Source organism: Strix uralensis, chromosome 5 (assembly GCF_047716275.1).
Source record: "Strix uralensis isolate ZFMK-TIS-50842 chromosome 5, bStrUra1, whole genome shotgun sequence".
Classification (NCBI taxonomy): Eukaryota; Metazoa; Chordata; class Aves; order Strigiformes; family Strigidae; genus Strix; species Strix uralensis.
In genome coordinates, this window is record NC_133976.1 from 76278625 (window position 1) to 76296314 (window position 17690).

The 17690-nt window shown below is 39.5% G+C and overlaps 1 protein-coding gene across 4 annotated transcripts in view; it reads right to left on the reverse strand.

The window, feature by feature from the left end:
• Positions 1-17690, reverse strand: part of DGKI (diacylglycerol kinase iota) — a 221565-nt gene that overhangs the window by 52698 nt on the left and 151177 nt on the right. For all 4 annotated transcript variants that reach the window (XM_074871781.1, XM_074871780.1, XM_074871783.1 and 1 more), the window contains 3 exons: positions 7895-7974; positions 5905-5949; positions 660-729 (listed from right to left, as the gene is read on the reverse strand). In XM_074871781.1, coding sequence (XP_074727882.1) covers positions 660-729; positions 5905-5949; positions 7895-7974 — 195 coding nt within the window. The remainder of the gene's footprint in view (positions 1-659; positions 730-5904; positions 5950-7894; positions 7975-17690) is intronic.

Below are 17690 nucleotides of genomic sequence, written 5' to 3' on the forward strand. Positions count from 1 at the left end.
CTTCACAAGAGACAAGGAAGAATGATTAGAAATTGCCAAAGAGAAATTGTTTTTGTTTAGAACAATAAAAATTTCAGTCTCCCCATGCTGAAGCTTTTGCAAAAGAAGATGTTATCCATTTTAGCTGCTAATTCCAGTGCTCTGGAGACTGATGAAAAGCCCAGATAAGCCATCTGCTTTGACAAAGTCTGGGTCAAATACAAGTGCAGCTCTCCAGGGAGTTACATGAAGTGCAGTCTCACAGGGAAAGGGAGGTACATTTCCATCACCTAAACACTACCACTTAAAGAGAAACCAGAGTGAAGAACACAGCCTTACCAGCAGCATTGTGTTGCCACAACCAGCTACACTCTGAGTCCATGCACTGCCATGCAATAAGTGCTGCTCATCACAGCAGAAACACTAATAAGGCAAACCTCTAACCACACTTAGAAGAACACGCCTCCTTGGGTGATAATGCTACAGCAGACATTTTAATTGCTAGATGAGGGGCCTGTTTCATTTTTCAGAGGAAAAAGAGGGGCACCCAGATCATTTTTTACCTGCTCAGTGTAACAAGAAGTAACAGTTACCCCTCCATACTCCCAGATGCACTATCCTTCACATGCACACCAGAAGCAAGCAGCATGCTAGGCATAAAAGAAGGGAGATGCACTTACCATCTAGGAAGCACCATCTAGGAGATAGCCTCTGAACAGAAAGTACTCTGGGGAAAGAGCTTTCTTGGTCCTGGATAGGGCAGGGAAATGACATAAAATATAACAAACTTTTTTTCTCTTAAAAGGACTATTTTCTAGTCTCTGCTTTTTTCATTTTGCTCTCCTGACACTGCAAAACTTATATAGCCCAAACCCACTGGATTTGCTCCTCATTGACATCAGGGTTTGACTGTAATATACAAGAGAGTAAACGGCTTCAGCTGTGGCTTCAGCCACATGCTCAGATGTCCCCTTCCCTTCAGCTCAGCATTACCAAAAATATTTGCACCAAAACCAGCTTTCTCAGCTGTCTACAGCCCCCATATTTGTGGGGACACAGGAACAAAAAGAGATGAAAGAGGTCAAAAAGATACACATCAGTATCAAACAACAGTCATGAACTCTACTTACTATGTTTGTTTCTTGCGTGCTTGTCACCTTCCTTTATTCTAGCTCAGTATTTTTACACTCTTTCCCACCTCTACTGATCTGCCACTCAAAGAAATTGCCCATTTCACCTGTCCCTGGAGTGTTTCAAATGCACATCGGGGTAAGTGTTATTCTCTACACTCCTAATACAGAGAGCACAGACTTGGGGACTATCACCAGCCAAGCAAACAGACATCCTACATCAATATCTTCCCAGTCTAGCTAAAAAGACAGGCTCCCTGGGAGCTGATGGATGTTATTTCAGGAACCAAACCAAATGACTGGTGGGGAGTGAAGGCCTTCTTCCTGACCTGTACTCACCAAGGAGTCAAACAGTCTGCCCCTTGCTTTCTCACCTCTCACCAAGCTGGCGAGGCAAAAGGGATCTCAGAAAGCAAAGGGTGGTCATGGCTCTGCTTCATGGTGCCAGTGGATGGCCAGCCAAATTCCTAAAGCCACTGGGACACAATGCTTAAACGCAAATATATTTGCACAGGACAAAACACAACAGCATGGATGTCGGGCGCAGACCCAAAATCTGCATAGAGCCAGATTCTATCCTTATTTACCTCTTAAGCAGTAAAATCAGCACATCTGCAAATTATGTAAATTCAGGCACATACTAGCTCAAGATTAAACTTTACTCCTCCTTCAGACAACAGACTAGAGAGTGGTACACCAAATCACAAGGCAAGAAAAGAAAAAGTAGAACCAATGGGGAGGAAAGGTACCTTTGAGAAAAGTATTGCTTTGCATGGAAAGCACAGAATGTGAACAATGTATATGTACATATATTCATAACATGGGCATAGATTGGTGAAAACAGACCAGGATACAATGATATCTCATTAGGCCTTCTCAGAATATCACATAGGAGCCCAGAACCTTTCCTGACAGCAGGATGCAGGACAAACGATTTTCATATTGGTAATCGTATGTCTTTATCAGGTCAGTAGTTGTTGGAAGGTCCAAACACCAGAAGGTAAAGGCTGGCTGAAAGAGTGAGTTCCAAAAAGAGATTTCAAACAAATATGAGGTTTCAGCCAGAAGGGGCAACAGTGCTATGAACCCCTAGCATAACACAGAAATCCACCACTCCAGCCTGAGCTACAGCAGACCTTTCAGAAAGGCACCCAGCCTAAGTGAGAGACTCCAAGTGACACAAAACCCACCATTCCCCCAGGCACCTGGCACCGTGTGCATGGTTTGCAGGAGGAAAGCGAGGCTGCTTTGTATACAAGAGGAAAAGTGCAGAAACACCAACACAAAATGAAAGCTTATGGTGTATCAAATGTGTCCAACACATCTGGAACATTCATACAGATTCTCAAAGGTTCACAGTTTCCTATATATTTTCCTCTGTTCTTACTGCCTAGTGTTTCCATCGTTAAGAAAACCTAGAAGTAAAAGATATTTCTCAGCAATTTATCTTACTGTTTTGGAAATCTGATGTATTTCTAAAATACTTACCTGAGTAGCCCTGTGTGAGAAAAAGTTATGAAAAAAATAAAGAATATATCAACAGAAAAATGAGAGTTTCATCAGTTCAATTCCCCAGGCTGCCCAGACGTGTGTCAGAAAGACCAAGGGGAAGAAGCAGTTTGCTTTCTTCAACCTGGGGGAAATCTCAGAGAATGCTGGAAGAAGTTGTTGTTCCAGTCTGACCGGGTAAAACAATTTCCAAATTGATTACAGAGCAAATAATGCCCTCATATGTTAAGAGGCAGACATTGGTCTTCGATTTACATAAAGGTATCTGACACTTTTTCAGTCACCTGAGAAAAAAATGAGGTCATGCTGATGTTGTTCAGACATGCATAAGTTCCTAGCTTCCCCAGCTTCCCGGTCAGCAGGGTGCCTGCATTCACTGTGTGTTGTTTTCAAGCAGCTCTGATGATGATTAGCAGTTTGCACTTTGATGGACACTCATTCCTCAGCCAGGTGAATGCATATCAGTGCCTAGCATGATGCAGCTACAAAATGTTATTAATTTCATTTGGTATCATGACAGCTTTTGCAAGATTCATTTTATTAGCTTCTGCCTCTGTGACTGACTGGAACCATCTATTATTGCTTTTCTTTTCTGGTTATCCAGGACAAAAAAGCAAACAGGACTCCAGTCAACTCATCTGTTGTCTCCTCAGTGCCCTAGAGTTTGCCTATAGTCCTGGCAACTGACCTAGTCTGAAATGTTACTGCAGCAACTTACAAACTTTGCTTGACTAAAAAAATATCTATACACATATGTCTTCTGATGCATGATATCAGCATCTATAGTCATCCTGACAAAAATAAAACAACCTCAATTCTCTCCCGTATTTAGACTCATGGATTTTACCTGATCCCATAAACCTTGCTCTCATGTACAGGTTTTTGATTTCAACCTCTGTGCATTACAGGAGAGATGAAGACAATGACAGCATAACATTCCATAAAGTGAACTACTTCTGCACATGGGGATCAAGGGACATATCTCAGTGGTTTAAGCATCAGATTTAAAATACACCTATGTCTTTCTCTAGTATGGGATTATGGAGTTGTGGGATGAGTAGGTTTGCTTGTATCACAACTGAAGTACATGTGGGAGACTCAACGGATTTCTGAAATCCACTAGGTTTGCTAACACCTATGTATCTACATGCACAAAGCTTCATGTATCTTAATATTTAGTGCACTATTTGTGGAAAGGTGAGGACTCGGATACAAAGGCCAAAAGGAAGAAAACATCCAAAGATAACAGGGCATACGAAAAAAGTAGATGATAGAAAGAGGAGAAATGAGTACAAATTCATAGACCTAGCAGAGTACATAACGCTGGCAAAATGAAGATAGGGATAATGTCAGTAAATGTAAATTCAAGTCACAAATTGCATATTGTGATATGCTCCTTCCAAGACTTCATTACAGTTCAACCGCAGAACTAGTTTGGGAAGTCTCAGGCCCATGGGAAAGGTATTTTATGAGCATTAAACTCATTAGAGAAACAAACCAGAATGAAAAACTACTCTAGCATCATTTTTCTTATTTGCACCTGGACTTGCTGATGTTTCTGCTGACTCCCCATGTTTTGAGCTGCAGAGGAATCATGCAAGAGAACTGCATTTATGAGACCTAAAAGTACCCATGACACCTTATTAGTGAGGCAAGAAGACAGTTCCATCAACTCAAGCACCTTATTCATGTCCTTTTTCCCCTGCTTTTGTCCCTTCTTGTAATATGTAGAGGGATACCAACAAACATGGAAACCTCAAATTAACCTAACAAGACAGTTTGTAGAAATGACCCACTGAGAATAAAACAATGTTTGAAGAATCTGGGATAAACAAATACTGAAGACAAAACACAGAGGGGGTGCATTCAGAATGTAGCATCGTGAAAAACTGATAGTATGTTAGGGATTTCACGCTGATGTGCACTAGAGAAGGTGGGCTAGGCAATTAATTTATACACTGCTATAACCGCAGAGGTTAGAGCCAAGTACAGGGCTCATTTCTGACATTTCATACTCTCTTTTGGCCCTCCCCATACACACAGATTTAGTTCTTCAGTTTACCTCAGGCAGTTTCCTACACATGGAGCAGCCAGCAGCCACTTAGGTTAATTTATAATGAGTGAAACAGCATAATACATGCTGGTTTATTAGCCAGTTTGCTAGACAGTAACACTGCTTTAAAACTCGGTTCTGGGGCAATGATTGATACAAATGTCAAAAATACGAGGTTAAAATTGGACAGGGAAATGCAGAAGCAAACCATGAACCGGTATGAAGGCAGCAACTCCAGGAAAACATGCCAAATTGCATTTTCTCATAGTGTCTTCCTGCATTCAGTGCATTTACAGGCATTCTTGCCAACTGGAATTCTGTATCACCCAGGTAATCATTAAGCCCCAAGAAATTAACTGCAATTTCACCACAATGGGTTCCCATCAGCTGGATCTTGCATTGTTAAATCTAGGAAAAGGCTATCAACACCGTGCAAACTTGTCTTGTGATCCTAAGCACTGTGTCAACTGACCATGGTTTGTATGAAATCTCTGCGCAAATGTCAGATCAGCTCAGGAGTCAGTAGAGTTAGTCTGAGTTAGTTTACTCCCAATTTAAGAATTGTGCAGCACAGTATTTTACTGAGAGAAATATGCATTCTTGAACAATACTTCCAACTGCAAAGGCAAGTTCTGTATTGCATAAATTGTAGAATAAAGTTATAAAATGTACAAAGAGACCAATTTTAAAAACTAGCCACCTAAAACTAGAACCTGTTCATCACATGCAAAAGACACATTTGGGCCCAGGATGAATTGAAAAAACTGCTCTGAAGATTGTGTTAAAATAAAGGTAGATGACTGCGGTGCACAGAATTATTAAAAGGTTAGGCCTGCTAGCACACCCTTTTTCTCAGTGATAGACTTTATTGCTACAGCTATGCAATATAACACATTATTGTTCAGTTTCTCAGACAGAGAAACAGTTTTACTTTTGCATTTGTCCTACAGGACACATTCTCTCATTCACTTCAATATGCAAGACACTGTTATTGCAATATCACTCACATCATCGTGTGCTAATTTTAAAGATTATTCCATAAGTTTTGCAAGGAAAACGATTGTCCGAGGGAAAGCAGAACAAACCTCCAACATTCGAGAGTAAATGATAATCAGAAATTCGTCTAACATATGGGTATCTAACAAAAAGAAAACCTGGGTTCAAATGTAAATAGCACAGTCCACATTGTTAAGCCTCTTTTTGTTCTGATTCCAAAATAAAAGCTTATCTTACCTGGTAATGAACTCTTTGTGTAGTAGAAGTTACAGACTGTAGGTCCTAGCAGGAAAATGAAAGACATAGCAATGATAAAAAAATTAGAGGAACAAGAGCTGGTTGCAGTTCTACTATCTGAAGTGGTTGGGCAAACACAAATAATTTTGCAAGTATTTCTCACTGGTTTTAAGCATATGAAACAAACACCACAGAATAGTCATGGAAAGCTCACCTAAAGTTTAGATTTGCGTGCGTTTGATCCAAAAAAATGGTTTAAAAAATATAGAGATTGTGTTAATGGATCTTTACCATATCACAGACCTATTTATTCAATGAAAACTGTCTAAATTTAGAATACCAGCAACAAAATGAAAAGATGCTAAAGTCTTTTTTTTTTTTTTTCTTTTTTTTTTTCCCCAGTATTTCTGAGTAATGAATGCACTAAAGAAAACAACTGACAGTTCTCCCTGTTTTAAGACAGTCTCATGTCAGGTAGATCATATCGGAATGACCCTGGTATTTAGCATGGTTCAGGAATCTAATTTATTTTAATAGAAATTTTGTCAAATAGTTTTAGCTCATGACATAGCCTACCAAAAAGCCTACCCTACAGAGCACAGCTCGCCAGTTGGCATGCAAGTTGGCAGAGTGCAGAAAACCTTTGCAACTCCATTCCCAGCAAATAGGTCTGAGCCAAATCAAGAACACACACACACAAAAAAAAAGTACAAACCCAGCAAAAGGATGGAGGAACACAGTTCCCCCACAACCACTATGGGTAATTCAACCAGAATTAGATGTGCTTTCTCCAGGGCTGTGCAGCTACTCGCCACCCAATACTGGCCATTAAGTTACTTGAGCTCAGTATAAGATCACATTTGTAATCTGCTGAAAACATCATCACAATTATTTCATTGTAATTTTCCATCACCGGATACTTCAAATATGCATCACCTTAAAGTATGGTTTTATGTCTGATAATAATAGCTACACCTCAGGTCTGAATGTTCAGAAATGCTTTTGATGAAGGGAATCCTGGCTGAAATGCAAAAAAGTGAAAGCCTGTAGTGGGATACTAAGGCCCGTATTCAGGTTGCAAGTGCAGTTTCAAAACCACAGGGAAGTCAGTGGCTTCCAAAGTGTTCAATGGGAGAGACGAGGTTCATAGCTCCTATGTAAATTGGACCACCTATTTAGAAACCTGCGTAATGTCCTCACACTTGTAAATGTTGTTGAAAGATATCAGTAGAAGATTAAAAACAGTTAGAGACAGTATATTAATGAAAATCCATTAGTTTTATCACTAAAGGCATACACAAAATTATTCAGGTAATAGGGCATTTGGAGCCTCCACTTCCCAGACTGTGTTGTAGGATGGACTAGGGGAGAACTTTTTTAGGAGAGAACTTTTTACAGTAGGGCTGATGGTTGGACTCAATGATCCCAAGGGTCTTTTCCAACCTGAATGATTCTATGAATGATAAGGCAAGGTGTTCAAGACATTAAAAGCAACATTATTATTAGCTGCATGAGCATACATTTCTGTGTATTTGGAAATATCTAGCTGATATTTGTAGTGATTATTGGTGTCTCAGATTACTCTATGACAGTATGAGAGAAAGATATTTGCATAATTAGACCCACTTAAATACCATGATGTTTATCCTTACATAACACACTTTCTAATTAATAATTTATTTAATTTCAGCAAGGTATGTGTAGAGTCCTGGTATTCCATTCCAATTCAAGGAGACGTAAACACACCCATCCACATCAATTTTGTTATCATTTTAAGAGTCTGTATGACTTTTCATTTTCTGAATAGAAAATATTTTTTCAGTGCTACTCCTGCTTTTATTATCATATCATGACTAAAGTTTTGTTTTCAGTGGTAGGCAAATTGCAATACTCTTAATATACGGCTGTTGCAACTATTAGACCTCTGCACTCAGAACTGAAAGAAGCATAATAGACTAATAATTGATACCTGAATTAATGAAAACCTCACCTCTTGTAGACGGTCAATGTACATACGACAGGTCTCCAAGTCACAATCTCCTCGTACAACTATAATTCCTAGGGGAATGGCTGGAAAATCAAAACCAAAGAAAAACCTCTTTAATGGAATTCTCTTGAACTTTAAAAGATTTGCAATATGCTGTGTTTTTTTTTTTTTAATGTCATCACAAAAGCTTTCTACTATCTAAATATTAAGTCATTTAAAAGCAGGAACTTATTATTCATCATTAGCTTCAACCATTTATAATTATCACAGATTTCAGTTTTCAACTGTCTTTCATATCAAAGAAGCTAAAACAGATCCAGTTAAATTGTGTACTTCATTGTATGATGTCATCAGTTATTAACTGCAAAGAAAGGAACACACTCCAGAACAAGAGTTTAGGGGAGTGCTCTTATACATTGAAATAAGAGAGTGATATTTCATTTTCAGAGCTTTTAAAAGTCTACAAAAATGATTTGAAGTAGCAAATTTCAGAGAAAACTGTCCAGTACCACGTTATTTTGATGTAAGGCTGCTTTCAAATCAAAACAGACATTATTCCATCTACACACAAAATTGACACATCTCCATACCTTCTCAGAGAAAAAAAAGAGAACTTGTAAAAATTCAGCAAATAATTCCTCTCAGCTGAGGGCAGCATTTTTAATAACATGGGATTTATGTTTCCACAGCCATTCTATTCTTGCAGCCAAAAAAAATCCAAAACAAACCCACAAAAAGAACAAAAGACAAAACCCAAATATGTGAGTCCACAAGGAAGGTACCAAGAGAGCTACCTACTAAGATCTCATTAAATAAAAAGGAACAAGTGAAAACTCTTGAGTACCCGATTTTCTAAAACTGAATCACTGAATGAAGTTATTTTTTTCTTCCTAGAGGGTCTTTAATCAAACAATGGCCAAAAAAAGTAGAGAAGCAGCAGGAAAGAGACTTAAATCCTCATATGAAGTATTCCAAAAGGAGAGCAGAATATCAACGTGTAAACAATTTTGGTAACTGGATAACAAGAAGCAACATAAAGTCACTGACAGTTCTGAGATAAATAGAAAAAACAACTGTGCTGCAGCCCCTCCTGCTATTCAAACTAAGTTGATTAAGAGAGGTATTTATCTAACGAGAAGCTCTTCATTCTGATAAGAGAACAAGACATTGCTAAAAGATAGCGGGGAACACGGCTCATATTTTTGTGGCCCACTGAGGCAAGAAGTTCAGTGGTTTCAGAGAGGAGAGGAGAGGAGCACCTCTGGCAGTCAAGGTCATTATGGGCCTCAGAGGCCAGCACAGGGCTCTGGGGACACATCAACAATACTGCCAGCATTGTGTTTGGAAAGCAGTTTGAAAAGCAGAACAGCTATGAACCCGGGAAAACCAGAAGCAGGGAAAAAAAGCTGGAGGGAGAAACAAGAACATAAAGAAGGAATAGGCAGGAAGACTAGGCAGGAAGTCTAGGCAAGAAGGGAAGAGCTCGTACTTCTCCTGAAGCAACACTGACATCTGATAGTGGTGCCAATCCACCTGCACATTTTCAGGAAAGCCAGAAGGGAACAGTGCTCACAGCAACCTCCCAGATTTTTTCATTACAGAACAAAGACTGAGAGACAAGCAAGTGGAAGGAGGGTCAATAGCAAGGTTTGCTTTATGCGCTCTGATGCTCTGGGTTACAGACTGATTCTCTTTGCTTAGTGTTTATTGTTGCTTAACCTGCTCTGACAAGAGACCCTTAAGCTCTTTGTAGAGAGTACTTAATGGCTATCTAGTTTCAATTCAGCAGATCTCTTGGCAGTCCTTACCGAGAGAAGCGTTTGTTAAATTCATTTATATCACTAAAAAGTGAACTGCAGCAGACATGACTACACCTCCAATAGCTACAGAGCACCAGGGAGCTACACCACTGGCTCATGAACTGTCACCACAGATTTTGACTCTTTCTGTTGAATTCCTTCCTTCATGGAGGAGTATATGCACTTAATGGGGACCAGAGCTTTGGCCTGTCAAAACAATGCAGCTAACACAGAAGTGGAATCCTTAACTTAATCCTGACAAACCTAAGAAGGAGGACCTTACAAACATTTAGAATCCTAAAGAAATCCACCAAAATGTCTGAAAAGAAAACACTAGTATGTAATAAATAGCTTAGCAGTGACATTCATGAGTGTCATCTAACAAGTGAAGAAGTCATGATTCACAGATTTAATTAAATTATGTCCCATCTATTCTTGGTGGTCATGGAACAATTCTGGAATTCTGGTCTGGGTGACTTTGTCCTTAAAAAGAAACGTGCAGCTTTTGCTGCCTGGAAATCCTGAATTAGCATGACCTATGGCTTTTGGGGTCAATGGCTAGCTAAGGGATAAGGTGCATGGGGGGGGTCTCAAATGGTTCCATTCCATATGGTTCATGCTCATTTGAAAAACCTTTTAAATCATTACTGGATAATACTATAGCACATACTAAAATGCTGCTTGTCAAAGGTGGTTTTTTGTCTGGGATATGTTACGGAGTTTTTTTGGTTTGTTTTTTTGCAAGATGCATTTGGCTTTCAGCAAGGAAATTGTTCCCAGCCCTCATTTTTATCATAAACCACAGTAAGTATGCACAATGCACCACGCAGCCAAGATTTTCAAAGTGCTTCACAATAGCTGCTGTTTGAAAACAAAAGCAAATCCTTAGTGATTGATAACGGGATTGAAACTATGGGATTGTTGCTCATTCTAAATATAGGGCAATGCTGTGCAAGAGAGGCAAAATGAGTTAAGTTATGGTAAATCAGTTAAAGGCATAAAGATAACATGCATGGCATTCAATGTCATTGCAGACACTTTCATCCAGAAGAGCTTACACCTCTTCTGAGCAGCCCTGTGTGGATGAGGATGTGGACAGTACAGAACAGTTATTACTAGATATGCCAGGTGAGAGAGAAGAAGACAAAGTCTTACATTAAGAGCACAGACACTGCAGAGCAACTTTCCCATACACCCACACACTGTCCACTCCTGTGAATATATGGTTATATCCACACATGGGAATGTGCCAAAAACAAGGGATAGTCTCAGATCATGAGCCAAGCTGCAGCATTTAAGTGCCAGACGTTTTATTCTCAAGGCGCCTGCTCTTCTGGCTACTTGCATCTAGCTCCCAGCTTCTTTGTTCTCCCTGAATCATGAAAAGGACTTCGTCCAGGGAGCTGTGGATACAGACTCTGATGCTGCAGTGATGAGCAGCAGTGCAAGAACCCCGGGACATGAGACAGGGCAGACAGTTGCCTCGTATTCTGACCCAGTACTGCAGGAAGCTTTTTGTTCCTAGCAACACTAACCAAAACTAAGTATCAGCAGGAGAAGGGTTGGGTAAATGCAGCAGTATGGCCAGCATGATGCTCTAATTAACTGCAAGGTTAGTAGTGATTTCTAAGTCCTCATGAAAGTGGCTATGGAATTTATAAACAACAAATAAATCTTCCACCTATTAACTGCCCATAATGCTGAATATCTAAAGCTAGTGAACTCTTTAATAAATAGTATCGAGGACACAAATGGAAGAAGCCTGAATATACCGCACATGGCACCATGAAGAAAAAATAAAATTCAATTAACTTCCCCATTTATTGTTATGAAAGGATTCAATTTGTGATCTAAACACCATGATTAACCCACTCAAATAGCAAACAAAACAGCCTGAAGACAGATCATTAAGGTAGATGTGAATGCCAGAAAAACTCATTCTGAGTCTGACATACCTCAGGGGACTGGGGAGATTAGACACTGGGCTGTAAATGTTTAATGTAGCAAATAAAGGATCCTCACTACTGAAGAAGTTATAAGAATGTCATTTTCCTGAGGGGTTTCCACTAATACTAGAAACGTGAAGGACCAAGTAAATTCTTGGGAGAGAATTTTAAAATACTCAGACATTTATATTAAGAGGTTTGGCTTTCCCAGTACGGCTTTAATACAGCGGAGTTTGTAAAAAAGGATTTCCTTATCACACAAATCTAAGCCATGTGTCTCTTCAGATTTCTTTTGTTTATTATACTGACAAAACCTAAGCCTCCTTAGGTTCGTTGGTTGCTAGCTTTCTTCGCACTAGTGGTCCACTTTTAAAATCCTCACATGTCACGAGCTAAAACACAGCAGAGGTTATCAGTCTAAACCAGACCACGTTTGAGAAGATGGTCATCCCCTCTATCTCTCAGTGATCTCTCCAATACCCTACCACAAAAATGAAGAAGCTGTCCAAGTTAAATGAAGAGAGAACTTGTCCCAAACACCACACAAAAGGGAACAGGTTATAAAAGTAAAACTATGAAGAGCTAGGAATTGAAACTGGCAGGGAATGGATATTAGGGCTAATAGCTGAAAGAAGAGTTCTGGCTGAACAATGAATAAGGATTTAGGATTAAGAAAAAGAGCAGGAACCTGAACTGCACGATCTGTAGAAATAGATTAAGACAGGCAGGAAGGATGTGTGTGGGATGAGATGGCCAAAGGGGACAACCAGGACTGAAAAGGTAAGAGGAAATCAAATCAGAAGAGCAGTAAGAAAAGAAAATGGGAGAAGTAGAATAGGCACTGAAAAAGCTCACAGAAAGTCTATACCAGAAAGGCAAACTATAGCATGATTTCCTGGAAAGTCTGAAATGGAACTTAAAATTCTTGTGTCTCCCCACTCCTCTAGGGTAAATATGTATTTATATCTATTTGGAATACTGTCCATCTCTTCTAGTTTAAGGGAGACGGCAAACTTACAGGTGACAGTTTCCCCACTAGCTCAAAAGGCAGAGGACTGTGTTACATGTAGATACGACTTATGTGGTGTCAAGGGAGGGTAGATTTAGATTAGATCTAAGGAAGAAATTTAGTACAGTGAAGGTGGTGAGATAGGAAACAGGTTGCCCAGAGAAGTTGCAGATGCCCCCTCCCTGGAAGTGTTCAAGGCCAGGTTGGATGGGGCTTTGAGCAAGGAGTCCCTGCCCATGGCAGGGTGGTTGGAACTAAATGATCTTTAGAGAGTCCTTTCCCACCCAACCACTCTGTGATTTTATAACTCAATGATATGAGATATGTGGTTTTAATGGTTTGGATTTACTCCTTCCTCCAAACCCAGGCAATGACATGCCCTGTTAAATAAATGTTACTATGACTACGAAATCAAGAGCTCAAAAATAGAAAAAGCTAGGATTTAAGGTGTCTATTTCAGCACCTGTGTGTATATTCATTGTGCTACTGCCTTTAATTATCTGAACACATCCTGGTTTTTCTTCTGTTGGACTCCCATGTCTTTCTAATTTTTGAACATCTGTGTGTATGGGTGTCAGTCAAAGGGAGAAGTGTAATTCACTCTGCTGTCTGGACAAAGCCCACAAGGTCTCACCCATCAAAAGGCAAAAATAGATATTTCATTTGACACAAGCAATGCCTTTGGCAACTTCCTCTTTGTTTTTGTCATTTCTGGTTTAGTTACAACCATTTATCAGCAGTTTGCATCTGTACACACCAGCATGAGAATCTGGGAGCTCAGTGGCAGCAGAGTTTCCAATATTTAATTCACTACTGACTTCTAACCCTCTACAGTTTCATCTTGCTGGGTGACTTTAAGCAACCCATTCAACCATCTCAGTTTCAGATCTTATTAAATCACTGTGACAGAGAAATGCATGAATTCACTAATGTCTACACAACACATACTGAGAAAACAAAGCTGTTAGAGCACGGCAGTGACTTCTAAGCAGAGTGAAATTTAATAGAAAGTCTGTAGGTAATGTTGCCTTTTACAGAGCTTCTACAGATAAGGCACCATGTCCACTAAGAGGCCTCCTGATGAATAAATGGCCATTGGTGCTTCCTTTATAGGATGGAAGAGAAGATTTGTAACTACACAACCCATCTCACCTAAAGCCATTCAGATCAAAGCTGCCTCCCAACACAAGCACATCTGCCTCAGCGGCTAATATCCCCTGTCCTGACTCCATCTGCTAATACACGTTTCCCTCATCATACCACCTAGCAGGAGGTCCTCTGCTTCCCTCTGCCCTCAGTGCCGACCTCTTCTTATTTATCTAGTTGCTCAAAATCACACGGAACAATCTCCAAATTAACTTCACCTGCCCTATCCTTGAGCTTTAGAGTCAGAATACATTTCATAGATCAAGGATTCTCAAACTGTGGTAAGTACATCGCTGGTATGAGGAAGATACAGTATCTCTGTACATGTACACATCCCAAATGACTCACAAGCTTGTCACGCCATGCACCTGATAGGAACTCCTAGGGTGACCCCAAACCCTCAGATAACCCACAGGAATTAAAGGCAGGGACACATGCATTATAGACATCTGGTTAGATATAAGCAGGAAAGACAGATAAGAATTTGAAGTTAACATCACACCATGTTACACCACCCCCCACTCACACACACACAAAGAGGGAGGCTGCAGAGAAAAGGACTGTTAGATTACAGATAGTTCAATTGTTACACACATGGAACTAAATTTTATTCAAAAATTGCTTTTTAATCTAGTGTGCCATTTTGTCTGAGCAGAGATAACAGCTTTTACACAGCTGCCTCTGTGTAAAAGACAGTGTGAGACACATGGAGCTGTTACAGAGCTGAGAGTTATTTCTGATACTGCCACTACTGCAGCTGGGTACAATTCCTCCTTAAACTAAAATTGTTCTCCATGGCTAGGGCATACATAACAAGTTAAGGGCAGTAAGAACTGACCTATTAAAATGAACAAATAACTCTGCAGTTACTGCTGATAGTGAGCTATTTCACTGCTCCATCTTCATGGTGCAAATCTACAACAGTGTTGGCAGGAAGGACTAAGAAGGGTTGAAGACTACTTAGTCACCAACTAGTTTATGGCTGGTTTGTTATTGATTTTTTTTTTAATTTTAAATATAATTAGTTTCTGCATATACCTCCACCGTCAGGAATTTTTTAGTGGCATTGGAAAGGGGAAAGTAAGGTGCCATAAACAGAAAGATTTTGCTATTTTAAAAATAACTCAATTGTTCCCTGACAATGCTGCTTTGGATCACACTTTCCTGCAATAACAGGAAATCAGAGAGGCCACAGAAGATATGCAGGCAAGAGAGACAGAATTAAGTTCTGCCCATCTAGAAACATCAATCCAACTCATTTTTTGAATATGGTTATGGTCAGGTAATGTACAACTATTATATTGGGCAGAAGGTGGTGAAGCTGGTGACTAGGGTGATAAGTGCTTGGGGCACTTATAGGGAGGCGTTAGAAAAGACAACTACATTTGCAGTGAAGAGCATTACAACATAACTAAAATGCCAACATATATCCCTTTCTTGAGAGTGCAGGGAAGCATTCACCCCTTCTCGCGGAAGGATCAATAAGCATCCTCTCTACCATCATCAATCATCCCACAGACAATACTGAGATGCTGACAGAAGAAAGAATGAAGGAGAAAAGAAGGAGCATGGGGAAGGAAGAAAGGGGCAATTCAGAAACAGCATCTTGGTTAAATGCCAGCTGCAGTGACAAGAAAAGTAGAAAGCAACAGAAGGACAATGGGTTAAGAACAGTCATGCCCTTCAGAGGACAAAGTGACATTCTTTAATTGCTCAGGAGGCTTTCAAAATTAGGTGTCTACCTCCAGCAGAGTGAAGATTAATCTTCATGGAACAGTTTGTATGACGAGTTGTTATATGTCAGAAAGTGCAGTTTTAGGTGAAATAGTTGATAGAATCAAATAAGTATTTCAAGAAAACAAGAGGAGTGAAATGTATTTACTGTGAGTTAAAACGATCCAGATTATTACACTATGTCAGAGCTTTCAAAACTCTATTATGGAGACATGTAACAGACAAAAATGATAATAGCTTCTTTGCTATTTTTCCTTCAGGGATAACTCATTATTAACTGGCTTCCTTTTCCTATTCAGATTGCTGTGAGATTCTGGTTTGGTCTTCAAATTATTTAGGGAGGTAAAAGTGCTTTTAATCCTTGTGGGCAGGGAATGGCTATTAAGTATAGTATTCCACAATTAAGTTGTAGGTATTCTGCCAAAGCCTGGACAGATACGTAAATTGAGTCCCTTGCAAGCATTTAGTGAGACATACACACACCCGAGAGCTACAGTCATGCTGAAGGAAGCTAACCCCTCTTACAGTAACAGGCCTTGTAGAAACAAGGCCCAATACAAGTGCTCTTGTATTTTGCTAGTGCACAAGTATTATCTGCATTTAAATTTTTAATTCAGACTGACAAAATTTCAGTTGTTCACCTGCCATGGAAAGGTACTTATCTGCACTCCCCAATCACTTCCTCTGGTAAAGAAAGGAGAGTCACTTCTTCCTCAACACTTCCCTCATCCCCCCTTTAGCCAAGTAACTTTTAGTGGCAATGCTCCATGAAGTGATTTGCTGATGAGGATGTAGACAGCACACTTATTTCATAGAAGTATTTAGAATATGATAGAGCCAGGCAGGCACCAATCCCTAGGCCTGCCACCAGAAAACCACTTAAAATTTATCCAATTAGCTATGTCAGAAATGCAATTAAAATGTCTATCTACTCTTTTTAAAATGAAGATTTACATGATTTTCCAGCTTCCTTCCTCATAAAAAGTTATGTAGTCCTCTAGTGTAACCATGCAGCTTGATGACTGTTTGTACCTCAGTTTCCAGAAGAGACACAAGCATCTTGCAGTAAGTTACAGGAAAATGTGGACATTAGGTCTATGCTCAGTGAACCACAGGAATTTTGCATTTTGGTTTCTGACTGTTTAGAGAGCACTTCTCTTCCCATAATGATTTTATTCAGTCATAATTAGCATCACTCAGAAGTCCTCAAATCAAGACCAACCTCCTGAAAACTAAAGGCTGGACAATTCTCATAGTAGACACTTAAGTTATATGTCCAGAGAATTAGGCTGATGACCATCAGTGTATGCTGTAAGTTATATGTCCTTACACAGGACATTCCTAGTAACTACAAAGAGTAAGGTGAGGCATCTTTCCTGATTTATTTTAGGTTGATGGGGATATTATTTGTTTTCTCATATTTTAATGTGAAAACAGTAATGCACAAGCATTACTGAGACAGCTAAGGAGGACAAATAGGAAAAACAACTTCATGAAAAATGTCTGAGCAGAATACTCCAGTCCAGCTATGTTACATTATAAAGCTAGTCACGCAGTAACTGGAAGGAGAGACAGGAGACTCTTACTGCAAATGACCTGTCAAAGCTCCAAAGCCACCATTTTAACTCCTGATGGACAAACACCTACTTTTTGAATGAAAACCTCTTAAGCACATATCCAGCAAGTGATCAAAAAATGCATGTGAAATCTAAAACCAAATCTCAGAGGTACCAGATCATTCTCTGATATTTTTTATAATGTTACGTTTTTTGCAGGTGACAACACAAATACACATTTACAACTGCAGTGATAACAGTGTAAAAAGTTGTATATTTTGTGTTAGAACACGTAAATGGCTCTTAAGGACTATATAATACATACTAAATACACATACACAAAATCTATGTCCATAGTGAGGATGGATGAGAATAGTTTTCCTCAGATGTGAAACCATAGGAAGAACCATCAAATGAACCAGACTGTTTCTGACAGGGTTGGATAGATATGGGTTCAATGTGGCCTGAAGTCTACTCAAGGTCAAACTCTCAATTTAAACTTGAAGCAAGTTCTTCTCCAGGGAGCCATAATCCTCATCCTGTTAAAATTCTTCTCAGTCCAGTGATGAAGGCTTTGATTGCTTTAAATATGACCAAAATCCACTAACA